This window comes from Melospiza georgiana, chromosome 1 (genome assembly GCF_028018845.1).
Source record: "Melospiza georgiana isolate bMelGeo1 chromosome 1, bMelGeo1.pri, whole genome shotgun sequence".
Taxonomy (NCBI): Eukaryota; Metazoa; Chordata; class Aves; order Passeriformes; family Passerellidae; genus Melospiza; species Melospiza georgiana.
Window position 1 is genome coordinate 3932722 of NC_080430.1, and position 23231 is coordinate 3955952.

A 23231-nucleotide genomic window follows, 5' to 3' on the forward strand; every position below is an offset into this window, starting at 1 on the left:
GGTACAAGAATAACAAGGAAAAAAAAAATTAAAACAACACCTTTTAATTATTATTTTTTTAAATTGGAAGAGGAAAATCATGGGCAGTGAACTTCTGTACAAAAATTAGGTAAAGCAACATTCCATTTCTTTAGGTTAGCTGTAATTACCTGGATTCAGCAAAGGGAAATTTCTGGTTTTTAATCAGATTTGGCAGCTCACTGAAATTCCCAGAAGAGCAGGGTGAAGTGTTTTGATGCAATGATCCTCACTGGTTGGTACAGCTTAAATTTCTTCACTCCTTTCCAAGCCCTGATAGTCCTATCAAAAACTTTATTGAATCTTTTAATTTACAGGTTAAAATAACCATTGTGGGTAAAAACCCCAAAATAAAATAAAACAAAACTACTCAAGTACAAACACTGGGAATCCAAGTTTATTTTCAAGCTTCTGAATCTTTTACAACACTGGAAAGCAAAAACAGTCACACATAAGAAAATATTTAACAATATTCCCAGCAGTCTCCCAGTCCATCTCCTGGGGGTCTCATTCTCTTTCTGTGCAAAAGTTGGCTTTTTCTTTTCATTTCCTTGCAAGGAATTTCCTTAATGATTATCATATGGAGCCTTGGCCTTCCCAATGCCTCCCTTTCCTGCTACTTGGCTGTCAGGAATTTTCTAACCTGTAACTCCTGAAATAGCATCAGAACCTGAGAGTGTTTTATGGCAAAATTGAATTTTTTTGCTACTAGAGAGACAATGTGAAAAGACAACATAAAAGGGCTTTTTGTGGTGCAGTTCAGCAAGACTTTGGGCTTCTTATTTATATGCCTATGGAATCAGAACATGGAACAAAGCTTGAAGAAGCTGGATATACTCCAGCCCCCACTAAATTAGAATTTAATTCTGTTTTCCAGAGATGGTCATCTATGGTGTCACTGGAGGGTGCTACTGGTGTCCATTCATAAGTAATTTGTGCTCTGTCACCATGACATTTTCTGAAAAATCCTCTTTGCCCAGGATTCTTCTCCTGGGAAGCTGAGAAGCCTCAGAGAAAAAGGAAAACAATATTATCTCATTTGCTTCTCCCGTGTTTTGCTGCTTTGGAATGTGTTTGGAGATTGTTTACCCAACAGGTGGTTGTTTCATTGGTTTCATGTGAATTGATTTAACTTAATGACCAATCACAGTCAGGCTGTGTTGGGACTCTGGAAGGAGTTACAATTTTAATTATTATCTTTTAGCCTTCTGTCTGTATCCTTTCTCTATTCTTAATATAGTTTAGTATAGCATTCTTTCATATAATATAGTATAATAAAATAATAAATTAGCCTTCTAAGAACATGGAGTCAGATTCATCATTCCTCCCCTTGATGGGGGACCCCGAAAATACCACAGTGCTCTATCAGTGAAAGTGTAGAAGTAAAGTAGAACACATGATTTTTATATTTGCTGTGGTGCAGAGTTATCAGTGAGAGGATTATTTTGTTTTAGAAGATCAGTCAGGGTTTAATCTGTCCTGCAGAAAAGCCCCATGATCAGAATTGGAAGATCCTCCTCCAATTTGCTCAGGATAAACTGCAATAGTTACATTTGGTAAAATTTTGTTTGTTTGGTTGGTTTTTTCCCTTCCAGAGCCTGAGGCCATTTTCAGCAGACAGATGTGGCCGTTTTCAGCAGACAGATGTGGTCATTTTCACCCCAGAGCTGGAGGGCACAGTCCACCTGGTCCTCCTCCACACTGGCACCAACCCGTATCTCTTCCCGTGCCACCTCCGGCCGATTTCCGTTTGCACCTGAGGAACAAAGGAAAAAGCTGTTTGGTGGTTGAATTCTGCTGGGGAGCAGACAGTGGGAAAGAAGCAGGACAGAAAAAGGGACTAGAAAAGAATTTTTTAGACATCTCTGGCCAAGTTCATTTCCTTTTTAGCTGATAGGTAGAAATAGAATCCTGTCTCAGCACGGCCATCTTTCTGCACGGATGAAAACTTCTCCTGAAGTTCTATCAGTACTCAGCTTGAGGTCTCTAGCACTATAAATAATTTTCTCCATTTCTAAAATAGCTTTTTTTCATATACCTTCTCCTTTTTTTTTCTTTAATTTTCCTATGAATATTTATTCTACCATCGATCTCACCAACATAGCCTACACAATGAAATATATTTTCTCCACATTGCCTGCTCTTTCTCAGTTGCTAAGGGACGTTGTCTTGGTTCCATCTGCTTCTAGAAAAGTATAATCTGCAGCAAGTTTCTTAATCAGCATTCTCCAGTTTGTGGCTGGGAAATAATTCTGCTTTGGCATTTGAGATGATGAGGGGAAAGGCAGCAGCAGCCAGAGAGGTTTGCGTTGTGTTGTTGACAGCTGTGTCATTGTGTATTGGCATGTTCACAGGAGCACAGAGAGGGTCCAGGCCACCCCCTAAAGCCTCTTGTCACATCTGATTCTTGTTAGATATGTGCCTCCCCAGATGTTTAATAGGGAGGGAATTTCTGTATGGAAGCGCTGTGTGTCTGGATGTGTAGCTGTGGTCTGTGCTTAGAAGGGATTAGGGTTATTAATCAACTAATGACAGGATTTTTATCTAAACACAAGCATCATTAGACCAGCCAGTAATTCATGGCCGTAAACTCAACCAAAAGGCTAAGAATATTAATATATTTAAAAACATTTAATTTAATATTTCAGAAATTTCTGATAGAATTCAGAAAGTTTGGCCCATGGCGCATGTAGGTGATGAAATACTGTTTGAAAGCTCAATCAGCCCTTGAATTTAAACTGGAAAATGAAGGTTTAGCAATACAGTCCAAGGAGTCTAGAGTGATCAGGGGCAGGATTCCTCTCCTAAACACACCTTTGACCCTCCAGGGGTGCCCTTTCTGGAGAGAAGGGTGGACATACACAGAACAGGATTCTCCTTTTCAGGAGCTGCAGACAGAATCAGCAGAGTGTTAGTCTGAAAATGAATCCCTGTCATATTCCAAAGGAGCAATCTCAGCTACTATGGAGTTAGAAAATGAGGGAAAATTCCAGATTTTCAACATACTCTAAAATATGGAGGGTAAACTTTCATGTTTTCTTTATAATTTTTTTAGGATCACATCTAGACTGGACATGGACACTAAGCTAAAAGGAAAGACTCCTCTCCCATCAACAGTAAAATTCTGACTTAAACATTCTGAACAGAAAACCAGATTTACCAACACAAAGAAATGCTAAGATGCTTCATGAGACTATTAAAAATACTAAAAATATATATATATTTTTTTTTTACTATGGGAGAAAGCTATGCATTTCAATTCTTTCCAATTTAAACATAGACCTTCAGTAAATAGAGATCACTCTGCATCACTGAAGCAAGGTGTATTTTTAGATCAGGACTTAGCAGGGGTTTTGCAAGCCCTGGTATAAGACAAAAATGTGCAGAAAGGATCAAAAATACTTGACAGAATAGCAAAGTAGTAAAAGTTCATTTCTCCACTAGATGGCTTCATTCCCATGAAGATCATTGAAATGAAATTCATCAACATTGTTGTCCATGTAACAGTCATAAGAAAATGAAAGATTTGGTTATTTTTGTATGAAACTGATTGTTAACTATATATTTGCCACTGAAGGCAGTGTTGTGGAAAATATAGCTGATATTTTCTTACCTCTTGGTTCAGGAAACAGTAGAGAACTGCCACAATAAATCCCTGAAAAAGACCAGAAAAAAAAAGTTTGGAGGGTTAACACAGTCTGAAAAAGCCAGTTACATTATTTGAATTCATGGTATGCGAATTAGTGAGTATCATTGTGGGTGAGAGATTGCTGGAAGTTGAAAGGTAATTTATGGATCTCCAATAAAGCTGAACAGCTTTAAAGATAAACACCTGGTTAGTGGCATTTCATCAAAATCAGGCACAAACTATGAATTCACAGATGTGATTGATGCTTATGGAAGTGTGCTCCACTCTCCAGCCCGACACACTGACAGCTGATTTTTTATGCATTCTAAAGAAAGTAAAACAGAGATTGCAGAAGGAGATCCATGGATGGAGCTCACACAGCTCTCCAGCCAAATTCTGTATCTCTGTGTACTACCAGATGAGATCCAGTTCTGGCCTATCGAATGTGTTTGTTAAGATTCTGACCTGAGATGAATCCAGGACAAATCCTAGGAGGTCAAAGGAGCTACATGACCAGATCATGGCTCAACACCTCAGCCTTTTATTCCATTAAATTATTCATTAACTATTCATTAGGTCAGTGAAGGTCCCTTCCCTGTACAGAAGGTTGGGTTTGATGGACTGGGTTTGTTGGGACTGACACAACAGAGTCAATCCTCAAGAGGAATAAACCAGCACAAAACTCATGGATTGCTGGTGATGCTCCATGAGAACCATCCCATGAAGAATCCCGTGGAACCATCCAGGGAGAGATCTGTCCCCTGGGGAGGTTTGGAGGCATTCCCACAGCTGCTGCTTTGGCCTGAGGTGCAGCACAGGGAACAGGAGGGAAGAAAAAGGAAATTGAGTCCTGCCCAGCTCATAACTCAGGCAACAAAACCACCTGGAGGGGACACCAGAGCAGGAATTTTCTTGTTGGCATCATGCTCCTCAAGATGTCCATGCCCTGTGTGCCAACTCAGAGCAGGGGAAGCCATCAACCCAACACTTAGAGAAGGGGAAGGGATGTGGCATCCCTTGAGACAGCAACCTGTGTGGGGCTGGTAAACACACCAGGCACTGCTTGATGCTTATATTTAATTATCAATTTATTCTTTGACAAAGAACTAGCAAGGCAGCTGGACATACAAGTTTGATTGGCTCTGGAGGATTTAAATCAGCCCAAGTCAGCTTGGATTTGTTAGTGAAGCCAGGAAAGGCAGGTGGACAAGTACTCGTGGCAAGGAAGATTTTCCACGCTCGACTTTGATCCCCCATCAGATTTACACACTTATCTGAAATTTTATATTCCAAAATCTGTAGGCCAACCTAGAGCCAGGCAGGATTTGTCACCTCTTCAGACATTTTAACTCAGCAAAGAACCAGGAACTTTGTGAACAGACACCGGTTTCAGAATCTGAGGATTCTTTTTGTGCAATTCTTGTTGTTGTGAAGACACAAGGCTAAAATAGAAAAACTGGTAAGAAGGAACCAAAGGATCTGTGGTAATTTTACCTGAAAAGAGCCAATGCAGAGCTCCAAATAAAGCCGAACTCCCAGGCTGGTATATTCTGGGAGGAAGTTGAAGACAATGTAATGGGTTCCAAATAAAGGAATTAGAAGTAGAGTCGACCTTGAGAGGCGTCTAGGACAGGAGATGAGAAGAAATAAGGAAATATTATTTTTTCTGAGTAAAAACTAATGCACTCAGTATGCCACAGCAGTGAGCAGAAGTGAAAAAAAAAAAAAACCTAGTATGTATAAAATATATATAAAATAGAAATAAATATGCTGGCTTCCTTTACAGTTCTCACACAGAGTCAGGTAGCTACAGTGGGTATTTTTTCCTGTCTTAAATAAGAGGTTTAATGCCAATTCAATTGATTTCATTGTCTCCCCATTGATTTTAATTGCAAGGCTGGGCTGATCTGAATGCATCCCATTGGCCAATATTAGGTGACTTGAGTCTCACCCTTTGACTGATTTCCTTTGGAGTGAGGTAAGGTTGGGAATTCTGAAATTTAATACCAATTAAACTGAGCCTGTCTGCAACACTAAGCAAGTACTTCTCTGTTTAGAAAAGACAACATATTTTTTATTATTAATATTGAAATAATTGATTTTTTAAAAGATATTCCATACATTACCTGTACTGAGAAGAATTATTGAAGTTGATTTGTCTAGGGTCTAGCTTTTTAAGCAAAATTCTGATGATGTTGATAAATAGGACAAAATTGACCTGTACATAACATTTGAGGGGTGGGAGGGAAGAAAAAGAAAAAGTTAATTTCTGATGAAAAACTTTGCAGTGGAAATCTGGTAAGTTTTATTTTTTTAATTTAGTTGGAATGTAATTTCTGCAGTTTTAATGTAAGGTCGTTAATGCTATTCCTGCTGGCAGCATACAAGTATTTAAAAAGTTGCATTCCTGCTTGAAGAAATGGCTGAGGGTGAAAACTTGAGACTTTCACTAGTTCAGCAAAATATTTTCATCAATAGCTTGTGTGACTCTCTTTTGCCTTTTGTAGCTCAAATCAGTTGGATTCTCCTTGAAGATGAATATTGCATTAAATTCTGGCTGATCTCTCTGGGCACTATTAGAATTTTTCTGCCTCGATACCTCTACAATGAGACATTTCCATCTGAGCTGATCACCCTGCTCTGCCTTTGCAGTCAGTGGAGAACCAGCCAGGAGAGTGAATGGAGCTTCAGGTGGGCTTGGGGGCAGCTCACCACCCTCCCAAGGTAGATATTTGTTTTAAATCAGGTGAACCTGAAATTTGCCAAAAGTGCATATTTCCCTTTGTTGGCTCTGAAGGAGCCCTTGAAGAGCATTAGCTCAGCTCCAAAGCAGTCAGGGTCAGTCCTAACTTGGAAATCAATTCTTCTACAGCTGTAATTTGGCACGGCTTTATGCAAAGCCTGTGAGGCTGCTCGGTTTTTCATGACCAGAGGTATTCTCCCCATGCATTTTTGGAGTGTCTGTACACACCAGCTCTTCCTTAGGTTTAATTTTGTCTAAGAATTTCCTCATTTTACCAGAAATTCCAACCTCATTCTGTACATTAGTGATGCTCTATGTGAATTCCAGCAGAAGAAACAACAGAGGTAGAAGGACATGAAATATTTCATTGAAACACAGAGAACTCTGGCCAGAATTCAGCTTAAAATTCTTCACTCACATTGTTTGTGTGGATCTTTAAGGTCCCTTCCAACCCAAACTCTGTGATTCCATACCCCTCATTTGCATCCATCTGTCCTCCAATTAAATGAAGATTTTTATAGCTGACCTTAAGGTCATCCATTAACTGCTTTCTCAAACATTGCTTGGGTTTAATGACTTGTGGAAGTAAACATTTATGATGATCATTTAAAGCCCATCAGTTTATTCAATAAATGCCAGGCTCAAGAGCTGTTATCAGTTGTCAGCTCTGAACAAAAACCTATTTCCTTTGACAGTTTTGTATTAAAATTTATGCCTGATTGTGAGCTCTTATGCTAAAATTTTGTTTTCAAATATAAGGAGTATTTAATCCACTCACTTGCTATTAATTTCAACTAAACTGACAATTCTAGGAAAGTTTCAATTTGTTTGAAAGATGAACTTTTTAGTTTGCATTGTACACGGGCAATTAACAGTAGAAATTTACCATTCCTCTTTCTACAACTCAACAAAGAAACCTAATTTTAATTCAAAAGCCTTTTTTTCTTCTAAGTAATATCAGCAAACTCAGAAGTACCTACCCCCACAGAAATTATAATTGGTCCTTTGATTAGCCACCAATAAGGAGAGCCTTGATTAATATCCCAGCATCTGTGAACATGATAGTAAGTTTAGAAAAAGATAAGTATGCAATCACTGTAATCAAGTAAAATTATAACTCAAGAAAATAGAATAATGTGGGAAACAAAGACTTACGCTGTGTCTTCAAAGTAGAATTTTGTTAATATCCATATAAGGGTGAAAAGTGTTGGAAAACCTGTCAGACATTTCAAAATAAGGTATAATTAATCTAAGCTTTGTCCACTGAAACTCTGCTGCAATGATACAGATCAAGCATTTATGAGAGCTGGAATTATCTTTTGGGGTCAGTTCCTGTAACAGGAATTGTTTTAAATACAGTCCCTAAAACACAAAAAGTGATTCTGTTTGCTGAGTTGTCAGGCCTCTCTTAATCTTTGAGGGCAACAGCCATGGATTTCCCTCCCTGAAGCAACAAAAAAATCCTCTGCCTGTAGAGGAGTGCTCTGCTCTTTCCTTTCCACAGCAATTCTCTGTGGGCACCCACTTGGTTTCAGATTTCTAAGTCTGAACAATTCCATTTATTCCAGACAACAACAAAATCAGAGGGGAGATGTTGCTGTTTCACTGCCTGTCCTGTTATTTAGCTTCATTCATATGATAGCTCAGTGCAAAAAATGGGCTGTAGGAATACCAGGAATAAAAAAAGTTCCTACTTAGGAAAAACCAATTCCCTTTCCCAACCCATGTAACCATTCTGGACAAAGAGAACAAGGCACATTGAATTCTGGTGTTTGTGATAATTCCATCGAGGTGTTTTCAGTGGGGTGAAGAAGGTTGAGACTGCAGGATGTCTCCTTGGGCATTCTCAAATATAATTGATTTTATATCCCTTTCACAAGGGCTTTATTGCCATAAAAAAAAAAACCAACAAAAACAAAAGTTGATTGCTTCTGGCTAGTATGCACATAAAAATAAAATGGAAGCAACACCCACGTTAGGTTCTTTAGTTAGATCAACTGGGTACCACATCCAGTGTTTTTAATGGGAATGCATGATGGAATCATAGAATTGTGGAGTCATAGAACCATGGAATCATGGAATCATAGAACTGGGGAATTATGGAATCATAGAGTCATAGAATCATAGAACTGGGGAATCATAGAATTATGGAATTGTAGAATCATAGAGTCATAGAGTCATAGAACCATGGAATCATGGAATGATGGAGTCATAGAATGGCCTGGGGGAAAAGGCACCTTAAAAATCACCTGGCTCCAACGCACAGGGACACCTTTCACTGTCCCAGGTTGCTCAGATCCCCATCCAACCTGGCCTTCCAGCACATTTCCAGGCATGGGGAGTCCACAGCCTTGCTAGGCAACCTGTGCCAGGGTCTCACCACCCTCACAGTATGGAATTTCCATGTCCCATCACTCCATTCCTTGGGAAAAGTCCCCCTCCAGCTTTTTTCTACCCCCTGGAAGTTGCTCTGTGGTCTCTGTGGAGCTTTATCTTCTCCAGGCTGCACAGCCTCATTTAACACCTTGCCTTTTACTAATTTCCTTTAAAATTCGTAAAAACCTACCCCAGCCAAAGAGAACCAGCCACCAAAAATATCTTCTTCCATGAGAAAGGGATGAGAGCAGCAGGCAGTTCAGGTAGAGAGCCTCCACCAGCAGCCACATGAAATTGGTCATCATGAAGTAGTGGCAGAAAACCACGGAGATCTTGCATTCAGTCTGAGGAACAGGAAAGGCACAATTTAGGCATTGCTTGGAGATAACATCTCTTGGTTTGACCATGGATGAGACATCTGTGATATTGGCTGGGTTCTACCAAGAACAAGACCTTTAAACTGATGTTTAAACTGAGAGCTCCAAATGTGAAATGGATTTCTGAGTAGTAAAGCTTTAGCCATCATAACACCTTGGAGTCCCCTCTGCATTTTGCTTTCTATCTCCATGTTAGAAATGTAACTTGGGCTCCCAAACATGTGAGTTCTCTCAAATTCACTGCCTTGAATGTACCTTCAGTGTCAAATGCTCCTTGAATAAAGGTTCAAGGACCCATTTTTCTCCTTATGCTCAGCTCTGAAATTCTGTGTGGCTCTAAGCAGTGCAGAACCATCCCATAAACCTCAGCTTGAAAACCATTGCCAAGATCTGGGGCTGGATGAATGCTAAATTCATTGTCTGGTACCTTGAGTGCTTTGTGCTTTACAGATCAGAGCTTCCAAGCAGAACAGGAAACCCAACATTTCCAGAAGAATAAGCTTTAAAAATTGTTCTTTGATGTACTCAGAGATCTTCAATTTTAGATTTCAGATTATTGGATCACAACAGTGTAATGATATTACTTTGTTGCTATGTGAAAGTCCAAATTTCATTTAGACTACTGCAACATCACAAATTGATGCTTTAAGAATATAGGAGGGCATAATGTACATATTTATGGAAGTAAAATATACTGAATGAAAGAATTATATAAATTTCATTACCAGGCTAGAAGGGGAAAAAATAGTAAAAACGAGGGATGAAAAGTGAAACCATAAATAAATGGTAAATAAAAACATCAAATACCACAATATCCTGCTTTTCATGTGCTTACTGTAGAGAAGCTGCAGTGATCAATGCCTTCCTCTTGGAAAAGGACAGCATCCTTAATGAAAATGGCAACAGCCTTTAAGATGAATGTAAAAAAGAGCTGTACATGGATATAATTCCTGGGACAGCGAAGCCTCCTGGAAAAAAAGAAGAGAGGTCCCTCTGAGGTAATTAACTTTGTTGTGCTGGCAGTAATAAAATAAACAATAAACCCATTTTTTATCTCAGGTACTTCCAGACACATTTAGGAAGAACATTTTGATCCACTGAGCTCTTTCAGACAGAGGCAGAAAACTTCCTCATGTGAAGGAAATCAGCCACAATCTGCATTTTAATCTCTTTACATGTTAACCAGAATGACAGGTTTTTCCTTACTTTGCCAAAGTTATTTTGATGAATTTAGCAAAAGCACAGAAGAGCTTTAAAACAATTTGGCACATCTGCTTCAAATTCCATTTACACATCTACCCTAAATTCCCAGTTAACTAGGATTACATTTTTGCTGTTATTATATACAGATTTTTGAAAGAGTTATACAGCTTCAACTTCATGTTTTCATTTGGAGATGAGAACTTGAGTTAATAATCAAAAAGTTCCACTAAAAGCCAAATTCTGTCCAAATCCAGTAATCGGAGGGTCACCTAATCTGAAAGTTCACCTGGAGTGTGCAGAATTTTATTGCTGACCTCAAATGTCAACCCCATTGTTAATTATGACTTTTTCCTCCCTATTACTACGCCTCCTTATGTCCATTGTTTCTTTCTTTCCCCTCATTTGGGCTGGTTTGTTTTCCTGAGGTCAGAGTGGATGTCAATAAACATATCTGGGGGCTTCCAGACATGAACTAGGAACCAGCAGAGGTCAAGAAATTTTCCCTAGAGAACCCTGATTCTCACAGCATAATAATAAAACTCCTGCCTTTTTTTCTTCTTCTTTTTTTTTTTTTTTTTTTTTTTTTTGTCTCACAGAAATGCAAGAAATAAACAAAAAATTAATAAAATAAATCCCACGTGGTGGAAACATTATATCTACATGAAATGATAAAATACTTTAAATACTCTTAATTAGACCTGAAAATACCTATAAATATGTGTAAAATACCTAACTCAGTAAGAAAGAATTCTCACCAAATGTGACCAAATTCTGAAACTAATTTTAAAACATGTCTTTAGCGGTAAATGTTTCAATAGTAATCTATACAATGCCACAGGAGCACTCATTCAGAATCAGGTCCTTTGTGTATATTATTAAAAATTCCTTGGAGCCATAACAGGCAGGCATGCATAGTTTATGAAAAAAATCTTCATTCCAGCCTAAAGCAAGTACATTTTTCTGTTGGTTCCTCAGGATCAAAGTGAGTTGCTGAGTTTTGCCAAGAGACAGCCTGGGTTTATTTCCCAGATTTGAATCTTCTTATTCCTGACTCTCTCTGATGCCTTTTAATTTTGAGCTTCAGTTTCATGTTATTTAACCAACATGGCTGGAATTTTGAATTTTTATTCACCTATTTATTTTGCTATGTCTAATGTTGTCTTCCACAGTGTAAGAAATTAAGAACTGTGAAAATAATCTTAGTTAGAGGATGCCTTTACCTGAATGCAATCAGAACTGTCACAGCAATGATGAGGGAGGTGATGGACACGCTGTATCCCACAGTGTAGATGATCTTTATAGTAGCAAAGTAGGATTGCTATAAAAGAAGAGAATGATTTGTCACACAAGTTGCTGTTAAATGACAGCTTTTTTACTGATTTGTCAGTTTTGCTTTGTTTGGTGCTTCCATTCTGTTGACATCCCTCACTGTCTTTTTCTTCCCCTCTTCCTTCCCACAGCAAAATTCAACTTAAATCACTCATTCTGTTTCTTTTGTGTAATCCCATTCCGTAGTTGTGTGGATACAGCCCAATCTGATGCTGAAATATGTATTGATCTGGGTAGTTTAAAGCTCATTCACAAGAATATAAAAACCCACACCAGTCTTCAAAAAGGCATTGATCAAAATCTTAGACAATTTTTATAAATGTTGTGTTCTGTTCCATATTTTCTCCCCAGCAGTAGGAGGACAATGCTGCTGGCAGAATGATGAATACAGAATTCTGTCAGCTTTTCCCTATTTTTCTCCACTTTCCTGCTCTCTGCTTCCCTACTTCCATTTTTGCTGTCTATTCCTCGTTTCAGTTTTTATTGTGTTGTGGTGGGTTGTTTTGGTGGGGGATTTTTTAGGTTTTTTGGGTTTTTTTTTTTTTGTTTCTTGGTTTTTTTTTTTCCTCGGGTTGTTTCTTTCCTCTGTTTTTCTTGCTGCCAAACTCAACTGCTGCTCAGTTGGAATGCCAGTCAAAATCCATTTCAATTTAAGCGGCTCCTCTACCAGACACCATCCCTGAGTGAGGATAAGTTAACTTCAGCCATCACAGATGAAAGCAGAAAACAGAATGAATAAGCTCTAGGCTGCAAATCTAACTCCGGCCTAACATGATCTGTCTCTGGGGTTCCATTTCAATGCTTTTATTACCTAAAACCTGCACAGCTGTGCAGAGCATTCCTACAGTTCACTTGGGGAAGGGGAGATGCTCATTTTGAGCCTGAAGTAGAATTTTAGGCATTATAAGACTGACATTTATTTAATTTATTTAGGTGCTTAAAAATTAGCTGCCTAAATATGAGTCTGTAGTAGAACAAGAAGAGCCTGGCCACGGGGCTGAGTTGTTTAATTATTAATACAAACCTGTTCTTTCTCATCCCTTTTCTTTTATAGTTAATGAAGGAAAACACTCTCAGAAGACAATCCAAGTCTTTAGAAAATCAGACCTTATTGGTTTCTGTGACCCACAAAAAGGATCTACCACAACACCTGCCTTGGAAAGAGCAGGTCATAGAATCATAAATCCTTGACTGGTTTGGGTTGGAAGGACCTTCAATTTCATCTACTTCCAGCTGCTGGATTAGTAGAGTGAAACCTTTTATGCCAAGGACTTTGCATCCAAGTGTGCAGATTTATGATTATCCACAGTCTAACCCAATGGGCTGAGCTGTTGTAACTGCTCAGAGCACAGCAGGTGCACCCCGAGTTTGCCTTTCAGTTCAATTTTATCCATAAGAAACCAGATTATCAATTTTATCCATAAGAAACCAGATTATCCTTTCTGAGAGCTTGCTGCAGTTGTGAATGCAGTACGTGGAGACAGCCAAGAGACATCCCTGAAAAATTCCCACTTGATCCTGACCAAAGCACTAAGACAGATCCATGGTGCAGAGATTAGCTCCAACTTTCACAGTATTCTTCTGAGACTGATGAAGTTAAATGGGGTGGAAACCAGGCCTAATGGGGTTCAAAAAAAAATCTAAAAAAAAAAAAAAATCTAGTGGGTGAAATGTGAGTTTTAAAGGATTACCCAAATCCCTGACTATGCACAATTCCAGCCAGAGCTCACTGAAGTACCTCAGAGCTCCAAATCTTGCCAGGAAGACTGGATGCACCACTCCATGACAAACATCAAAACTGTGCTAGGCTGACCACAGCTGGCAACACATCAGATGTCTAAAACAGAGAATAATCAACTCCTTAAGTGGATGAACCTACAACTGAAGAGGTTCCTCTAGGTAAAATAATGGAATCATCACAGAATGGGTTGGGAGGGATCTTAGAGAACATCCAGTCCCAACCCCTGCTATGGCAGGGACAACTTCCACTGTCCCAGGCTGCTCCAAGCCCTTCCAACCTGGCCTTGGACATTTCCAGGGATCCAGGGGCAGCCACAGCTGCTCTGGGAACCTGTGCAAGATCTCCCCATGGTGATATGAACCAGGTTTTATCCTTATCAATTAGTGGTCAAGCACTATATTTTTCCTCTGCCTGTAACCTCAAGATATCACCAACAATGAAAATCTAGCTGAAGAAATAGGTCAAATTCTGGTCTGCATTACAGAGATTTTGAGACTTTTTTTCATTGTCGAATTAGATATTTCATGCAGAATGGAACACTCAAAACCCTTCTTTTCCTTAGATATTGTTAAATTTGGAACAGTGGTCTTTTAACAGCACACTTTCTGTACAGATGCTGTGATACAACAAATTCATCTTGCTGACTGATATTACTGAAATGCCTTAATTCACATTTCATGAACATTTTGTGGTACACCTTTGTCTGTTATATTTGTGAATTTACAGCCGGCTTTTTTAATGTTACACCTGAATAATAAAAATTTCTCAGTTATCTAACAAAAGAACTGGCCAGAGTAAAAATGGAATTATGTCCCACACTTAGAAAGAAATTTCAGCTTCTTCTGAGTTTCCCTCTACAGGAATAGTAAGGAATACTATAACATCAGCACACCACTCACATATATTTGTGTAATTGAACTTACTTCTTCAAGAGGAATCTCATCTTCTACTGGACAGGCCACATGGTAGGGAGGGAATGGGTCAGACCAGCCCTTTTTTGTGCAGTTTCTTTTTATCATCCCAGCTGAAAAAGAAGTATTTAATTTTCTCAATGAACTACAAAATAATATGGAAAATAAAAGCCAGGAGAAGACCTGTGGCTGGTACAAAGTTGTACCAGGAGAAGACGATCATTAGCAGCTCACAGAGTCAGTAGGACAATTTTCCTGTGCACATTCAGATACAAAACCCTTTATTTTATTTATAGACAAACAATGGGAAGAAGGGAGAGAAGGAAGAGGTGGGAAGGACTAAGGAAGGAATTATATCAGGCACACTGGAGAGGATTGGGAAGCTCTGCTCCATAAATTCCTGCTCTGCACAGCATTCCCCCTTCCACCATATCCCTTTTCATTCCCACCTCCCCTGGGGCTCACTCTTCCCTAGCAGATGAAAAGCTGGGATCAGCAGCCCCTTCCATGCTTCCACTAGAAATATTTATGAGTCAGATGAAGGAGAAGTCGAGAATCCCAGGGCAGGAAATGAATGTGCACAGATGAAAGGGATTTTCCTTATCCCTCGTTTATAACTAGCATGTGTTGGATGTGGCTGAGGTTGGGCTTTGCAGTTTCTTTTACTTGAGGAACCGCCAAATCCAGGTCTTTCCTGGAAGGTGGTTTGCTCCTTGTGGGCTCACATTTTGTTCCTGGCCATGCTCAGCCAGAGAGGGAGCAGGCACAAAGGTATTTTTTTGCAGTTTTGCAGCACATGTGCTGCTCCAAGGCCTAAATTCTGTTTTGAATCTCCAACCTCGGTCTTAAAGAACAATCGCATTGTTCATTCCTCTGCCTTTCATTTCATCCCACACCAATCACAGCATAAATCTCGAGAAACCCCAAGCTTAAGTTCTGACCTAGACAACCTCCAGATGAGCTTTGTAGGAAACTCATACAACAAACTGATCCCAAAGCATGTGGAAACCAAGGAATTACTTGTGGCATTCACATTTTCTGGAAAAATCCCTTCACCCAGGATTTTTCTCCTGGGAAACTGAGAAGCCTGAGAAAAAGGAAAACAATTCTTATCTCATTTGCTTCTCCTGTGTTTTGCTCATTTGGAATGTGTTTGGAGATTGTTTACCCATAGGTGATTGTTTAATTGGTTTGTGCTGTGAATTATTTTGACTCATTGGCCAACTGGGGCCAAGCTGTGTTGAGTCTCTGGAAAGAGTCAGGAGTTTTCATTATTATCTTTTTAGCCTTTTGTCAAAACTATCCTTTCTGTATTCTTTAGTATAGTATTCTTTAATATAATATAGTATTATAAAATAATAAATTAGCCTTCTGAGAATATGGAGTCAAATTTACCTTTCCTTCCTGCCACAGGGCACCTTGCGAATACAATAACCACTCCTTGTATTTCAGTACATTTTTGATCCAGGACCTTATCAGAGACTATGAAAATCAAGCCCAGTTATGGATAATCCTTAAAATATGAGAACTGCTAAGGTCCCTCAGATCCTCCTAAAGTCTTTGCAGTACTTCTCTGATCCAGCTCATGGGAACATGAAATTTTCTGTCTCCACCCTCCCTTTTCAGAAATGCTCTTGCCAGGCACACAACAGGAGTAACCATGGTAGGACATCACCTGGCTCCTTCATGAAGTGAAAGAGGATGTTTGGACATGGTAAGGCAAGAATCTCTCCAGCATCTGCCTCTGGCCAGCACAACAATTTGTCCCAAGTTCTCTTGCAACCTCAGACAGAAAGTGAAATATATTTTTAAGCATGGTTAAATTTGAGCAAAATAAAAACCCCAAACCTTTTTAACCTCTGCCACTCCACCCCTTCCATATCTTATAAAAATAGTTTAGCCACAGTTTTTATTATGAGAAATAAACACCCCCAGAGTGTTATTTAATCTGCTTTAGTTAGACCCCTGTGCTAGACTGAGGTGAGTTTTCAGAAAGAATGAAATAAATGAAGAGTGAGGCTGGAAGGAAGATCAGATCACCATAATTGTTCAGGGGTTGCCCTATTTTTAAAGATCAACACACCCTCACAAACAAGCAAGCATGATGCCAAAAAATTGGACATGGTCACAAGGATTCACTCTGATAAATATTTGAGTGTGAAGGACTGTGGAAAACTTTAAAAATGGGAAAGCATGGGAGTAGATGGAAGAAGAGCTGACAAGACAACAGCACATGGGAGCATAAATAAAACCCTCATGTCCTTTGGCAGCCTGGCCATGTCCTGACTCTGGTCCCTTCCCTCTCCCTCACACATGGATGGATACCTGGTGATGTTGCATTTCCATGCTCTTCTGGGGCCTCCAGACATTCAGCCTCCTTTTTCTTCAGCTCCACCATAAAATCACATTCTGGGTGGACATTCCCAGCAACCTGCAGGGAGGAGAGTTTGGGGGGATTAGTTAGAAGGGGTCGGATGGGACCTCATCAGGGATTAAGTCCAGACCTACTTTTGCATCCAAAAGGGTTTAAGGACAGAGAATAGTGCTTAGGGTTTCCATCCAAAGGCTGCTTGTCTCTGCACAAGCTGGAAGTTACAGCTCTGCACTGGAAAGTTTATCAATTCCTCTGGCTACATTCAGAATAAAAGATCTCTTTGCTAGAGCCCGAGTTTGAGTGCAGGATTAATTTACACCCTAACTTTAGCTAGACCCTGTTAAATAAGGTCCCAGAAAGACACACTGCCCCTGATCAGGCTCATTTTCTTACCAGTGCTGCAGGAAATGCTGCAGAACCTGTGCACAGACAAAGCCCTGCCAACCTCCAAAGAAGCATCACCGTGAAATCACAGACAATTACTGCAAAACTGTCACCTGAAAGAGCTCCTCACTCCAAAAGGAGTGAATCCGTTCTCTCCCTTCTGCCATCTGCCTTTCTTTACACAGGGTGGGAGGCAAAACTCCTTTATTGGGAACAAAAAAACATTCTGCACCAAAGCATTTGTTGGTATGATGGTCTAAAGAAAAAAGTGACTCCCAGGGTTTTAATAGCAGGACACATTCAGTTGTTTAGTGCTTATTTAGACTTTTATGGAAACCACAGAAGGATCTGAAGGCATCCAGAGAACTTTGGGCAGCAAAGGATAAAATCTGCCCAGGTTGTTACACCCAGGATGCTGAGGGTGCACCACTGAGCAGGAGTACACAGGACTATTTCACACAAATTAAAAAATATGTGCTTGTCCAGCCTTAACCTCTGTCCCCAGTCCCAAAAGATGAGTTGTGATCAGAGACACTCTGACTTTTATCTCTTCACCCTGGCCACTGGTGCTGGTGTGCTCTGCATGTGTGAATATAGACACAAAAACACAGAGACAAAACAGAAAATGAATCCAGGATGATACTTGCATGGTGAACAGGTGGCTGGCATATGGCTCGGTTTTCTTCCAGCCAGAGAAGATTAATATTCAGGGAATTTGGAAAATAACTCTCTGGCTTTCAGTTCATTCAGAGGGCAGATTGTATCCATTTCAATAATCTGGTCTTTCCCCCTCCATGTTAATGTCCATGTCTCATGTTGGCCTGCAGAGCATTTGAACTGCATATTGACCAAAAATTTGAGGCTTTCAGGCTGCTGGAGAGCAGTGGATTAATTACACAACATTTGCTTTTCTGGGGTTTGGGCCCTGGTAGTTAAAAATGTCATTATCTTCACATGTTTGCTCTGCAAGATCATCTGCTTCTCATTTACTGCACTTTCAGGAGGATGTGGCTTTCCTGCCAGATTTGCAGCCAGCAGTGCCATGGATCAGTCTAAGCCAGCAGTGAAAAGCAGGGCTCCTTCTCCAGGCTGAATGGAGCTTGGTGTGTGTGAGAGGAGGGGAGCTGTGAGTGGATGGATGGATGGATGGATGGATGGATGGATGGATGGATGGATGGATGGATGGATGATGGATGGAGGAAGGATGGATTGGTGGATGGATGGATGGATGGATGGATGGATGGATGGATGGATGGATGGATGATGGATGGAGGAAGGATGGATGGATGGATGATGGATGGATGGATGGATGATGGATGGAGGAAGGATGGATGGATGGATGATGGATGGATGGATGGATGATGGATGGATGGATGGATGGATGGATGGATGATGGATGGATGATGGATGGATGATGGATTGATGGATGGATGGATGGATGATGGATGATGGATGGATGGATGGATGATGGATAGATGGATGGATGGATGGATGGATGGATGGATGGATGGATGGATGGATGGATGGATAGATGGATGGATGGATGGATGATGGATGGATGGATGATGGATGGATGGATGGATGCAGGGATGGCAGGATGGATGGATGGATGGATGATGGATGGATGGATGGATGGATGGATGGATGGATGGATGGATGGATGGATGGAGTAGAGATGGATGGATGGAGTAGAGAAAAGACATTGCCCTGCCCCAGGAAGAGGAGATCTGACCTGTTGGATGCTCTAGGAATGTCATCCAGATCAGCAAACCTGGGATTCTAGGGAGACCCTCCATTTCTCTTCCCTAAGAAATTGGCAGAATTACAGAAAATTGGCATCTTTCTTGAAAAGTTTTGCTCTCATGATGCCTCTTTTCATGCCAACATATATTATTTCTCCCCTTGTACTCACCCTGGACAGTGACTGCAGGAGAACTCCCTAACCACGGTGTATGACAGCTATTGCAAGAAGCAGCTTTATTAGTCAATAGAAGAAACAGTCAAACCATTTACTGAAAATCTCTTTTACAACATTCTCTTGGTTCAGTGAACCGTGCCCAGAAAAACCTCAGCAGGAGGAAATGCACCCATTTGCACTATTCTAAATTATTTCTCCTGGCAAAAAAGCATTGCTAGATTTTGCCTGTCAAAACTCTCTTTGCTCTCTGAAATGTTCATGGCAAGAGCAAAGCTTGTTTGGCTCATTCACCAGTCCAGGAAACTCCAGGAAAGTCTTTTTTTCCACTTTTACTTTCTAAGTCTCCAGATTGTGAGAACACTTAATTTAGCACATTCATCTCGAATGAGAAGATGAGGCTGATCCAGTACCAGGTATTTAAATTGTTGCCTCTTCAAGAAGAGCCAGCCTTAGGAGGTTCTGTCAGTTTATTTTCAAGTCAGCACTAACCACTGCCTGAGTAGACACTGAGGGCCAGATCTGATATAACAGAAACTCAGGTTAAATAAACTAAAAAGATTTATTCTACTCCCAGGCTGTGTTTTAGGTATATTTATCACCTCAAACCACTTTACCTTTAGCAGACCCCCAGTTTAAGGAGATGAGAGTCAGCCTCTCAAGCATTCCAAACCTCTCCAGGAGCTGAGTTCATATTTTCCAGAGAAAGCACATGAAGAAATTACACCCACAACAAAAACAGAGAACTGCTTTTCCACCAATTTATACTCAAATGAGGGTTGTTTATCTATCTTCTAATATGCAACACATGCTAGGAGATTTTCTCTGTACACTAACACATAGACTTGGTTTGATCAGTATATAATGATGATGATGATGATGACAATGAATAATAATAATAATAATAATAATAATAATAATAATAATAATAATAATAATAATATTAGCAATCGTAATAATAATAATATAGAAAGCAACCCAAATTTGTCAAAGAAAATTCTGTTTTTCTTGGATAAATGAGGCAGGTTCTTATGGAGACCTTCAGTCATATTTTTAACCATTGGCACTGAATTCTGATATTCTACTTAAGAACAATCACACTGATCTACTCCTACTACAGGGAAGTGGGTTTGTCGCACAGGTGATACAAAGGAATCTCTTGTTTCACATCAGTAAAAAGTCTGTTCAGCCATTTCACAGTGGTTTATTTTCCTCAATGAAGAAAAAAAAAAATCCAAGCTGCTGTGCCACCCCTCATGAAATGTCCCTTCAGGGAAGAGATTCCCAGGAAAGAAGAAAAGGAGGTAGAGGAGCATGAGAAAAGGAAGATGCTGAAAATGTAATTATTTTCAAAAGTAAAGATAATATCCTGCCCCTGATTTGCACAAACCTTTCCTGATACTGGTGTCATCTTGGTTTGCCAATCTCTGTCCAAAGTGAGTTATCAACAAGACCTCCAAGCTCTTTAATGGCTTTGGACCTTTCTAAATCTGCCTAAACATCCCTGTGGTTCCATTCTTTTGTTACCTACAGCATCTCAGCTGCTCACATGCCAAATAATATCAGTGCTACCACCAAGGCAGATGAAATTGTAACATAAAAAACCCTGCAGAATCTGAAATTAAAGAAAACTCTATCAAAACTCAGCTGCTCTGGTGTAGCAGCCCTCCTCCAGTTTTTTCTTCTTTGTCACTGTCTTTCAAAGCCCACACACACAAAATAAGAGTTTCTCTTTATGTGTTTCTCTTTACTGAGTGTGTCATAAGAAAGCAGAGAAATAAACTGATATGAAGATCCCACAACGTGGGTCCCTTCTGCTGCTGTTCACACTTTTCATTGCATCTCGCCTTGTTTAACCAGAATCCAAAGCAAACAGAGAGAAAAGAGACTCATGAAAAAAAAAAAAATTAAAAATAAAGCTGTATCTGACCATCTGCTCCCACAAGGAAATGAACAATTATTGAAACACAATGAAGTAAAAGCTTTTTTTTTTTTTTTTTTTTTTCATGCAATTACTTACAAGCACTGCCAGACTCAGGGTGTGCAGGGCACAGTGATACAAAGAACAAGAGTTCATGTTCCAAAGCAAGAGACAGACCTCACTTCTTCAGCTTCTCCTAGCATCTTTCACCTGCTTTTTGGCTTCTCTTTCTCCTCTCAGTTGCAGATTTGAAGCATTTATCTTTTTGCACAGAAGTGACGTAACAGGGATGTGAAGTGGGAGATAAATATTAACAATTCTCCACGCTGTGTTTAAGCTTTGCAAATTTTTGATTTTGCTCAAATACTGGACTGGATGAACTGAGTGATTGATGCCAGGATTATGGGAATTCTCTATGCTCCTAGCAAGACTCATTTCTTTCTTTTAATACAAAATGGTTTTGGGGGGATGGAGAGCTCTAAATGTTACTAATCCCATATTAAATAAACATGATTGGAATAAAAGAAACACTCTCCTAACAGTTATTATCAATTTTTTTTTATAGTGAAAACTTTTTCTTATGTGGGTCCAGTGTATCTGGGTGTTTTTATGAAGTATAATGACCGCAGTGCTGCAAAATCAAACCCTACTGACAGGCCTGTGAACACAAATATTGCTGTGTACATGTTTGGGCATTGAGTTGAAGGCAAAATTCACAGAGGATTCTTCCCAGTTTGCTTCAGACTTGTGAAAGTTCAGTGTCTGAATGTCAATGAGTCAAGTCCTTTAGCCAAAGTCTAGAAATGCAAACACTCAGCTCATTCATCTCACCCTGAGCTTCAAGGCAGGCCAGCTGAATCCCACTCCAGAAATGCTCATTCTCACTCAGAGCTAAAGGGAAATTTATTTCATTTGTCTCTCAGCTTGTACCACCTTGAAGGCCTTCAAATTCCCCGTCAGCACTGGGCAAATGTCAACATTGCAAGATCAGAGACTCAAGGTGTGAAATCCCTTTCAAATGTCGTTCTTTGATCTTCTATTCTCATCTCATTCCATTCCTTAAATTAATTTATAACCCCAGCTCCCAACTTCCCATACAAAAGTCCATCCTACAACCCTGCTTCCACCTCCGGCACTGCTCTTTGTCCATCAGCCCTGCTCATTTTTTTCAATTATTTCAGGTATTTTCTGTCTGCTTCCCTACACAGATTGTGGAATGCTGAGAGCCAGGAAAGAAGCCTCTCCCCTCCCAGAGTCACCACAGCTGTGAAGAACTGAAGTTGTACCTACTTTTGGGGATATCTGTGGGATTGAAGCCTCCAGGGCCTGGTTTTAGGTTGGGTCTGGGAGGGAACTGAGCATATCCAGTGCAAGAAAGTGTCTTTGGAGAGCTGAAGTGGGCAAGTGTTCCTTGCAGTGTGTGCTTAAGGATTTATTTCATCTTCCTCTAAAGCCTTATACCTTCCTTAACTATGCTAACTTTCAAAGGCTTGTCTAAAATAAAATTAGAGCTGTGTTCCTGTCAGTTTTAATCAGCTCATTCCAGAGGATGAAGCCCTAGACTGATAAATGAACCCTTGTAAATGTATTTATCATGGGAAAATCTCATACTTTTCCCTAAATTCATTTCAGAAGCTACAGAATCTCAAGAACTGCAAGATTTCCTTGCAGAGATGTAACAAGGAAAAAATTCAGCCCATAGTGCTAACTCTACTTTTTCAGTCAGTAAAGCTATGAAAAAAAGCTGGTAAGAGAAATTAAACTTACAAGTTTTAATTCACCATCACACATACCTTCAAAATAATGTTTGCTGACAATCTTCTGTTCTTACCTGCATTATGCTGATTTCCTTGTATTCCCATTTGGGGAGTGTGTAAATATTGAGGTTGTCCTGAATTCAAAGTTCTTTCAGTAGTAAGACTATAACAAGGAGGTTTAACTGTCTTACAAACATTTAATGTTATTATAACCCTTGAAAATCTTGTAAAACCATGGTGACCAGTGCTGTCATCACAAGCTCATGCCAGAATTTGGACACACTCCCCTCCTTCCCAAAAACATTGCAGATACAAGAAAAAAAATCTGACTGAGCATCCATCAGGTTTCCTGCCATTTAAGGTTAATAACCTTTAGGCTGTCCCACAAATTGTCTACTGACCATGCACCCCACAGACATTTCAGCCAGTGCTTGAAGAAGGATCATGAACAGACCCATTTCAGAGGAGCAACATCTCCTATTCCATGGGGATGCACATTTTGGTCCATGTATTAAAAAATAAATTGCCTCTGAGTAAGCTTCTGGTGTCCACAT

At 39.8% G+C, this 23231-nt stretch overlaps 1 protein-coding gene across 1 annotated transcript; it reads right to left on the reverse strand.

Annotated features, from left to right (window-relative positions):
* Positions 1-1135: 1135 nt before the first annotated feature.
* Positions 1136-21101, reverse strand: GHRHR (growth hormone releasing hormone receptor). The gene is made up of 13 exons (XM_058034806.1): positions 21020-21101; positions 16652-16757; positions 16002-16109; positions 14339-14439; positions 11566-11663; positions 9978-10110; positions 8956-9109; positions 7545-7605; positions 7370-7439; positions 5773-5864; positions 5141-5270; positions 3632-3673; positions 1136-1774 (listed from the first exon to the last, which is right to left on the reverse strand). Exons 1-13 carry the CDS (start codon positions 21074-21076, stop codon positions 1652-1654), a joined length of 1275 nt encoding a protein of 424 aa, XP_057890789.1. The 5' UTR covers positions 21077-21101; the 3' UTR covers positions 1136-1651.
* Between the last annotated feature and the right edge of the window lie 2130 nt (positions 21102-23231).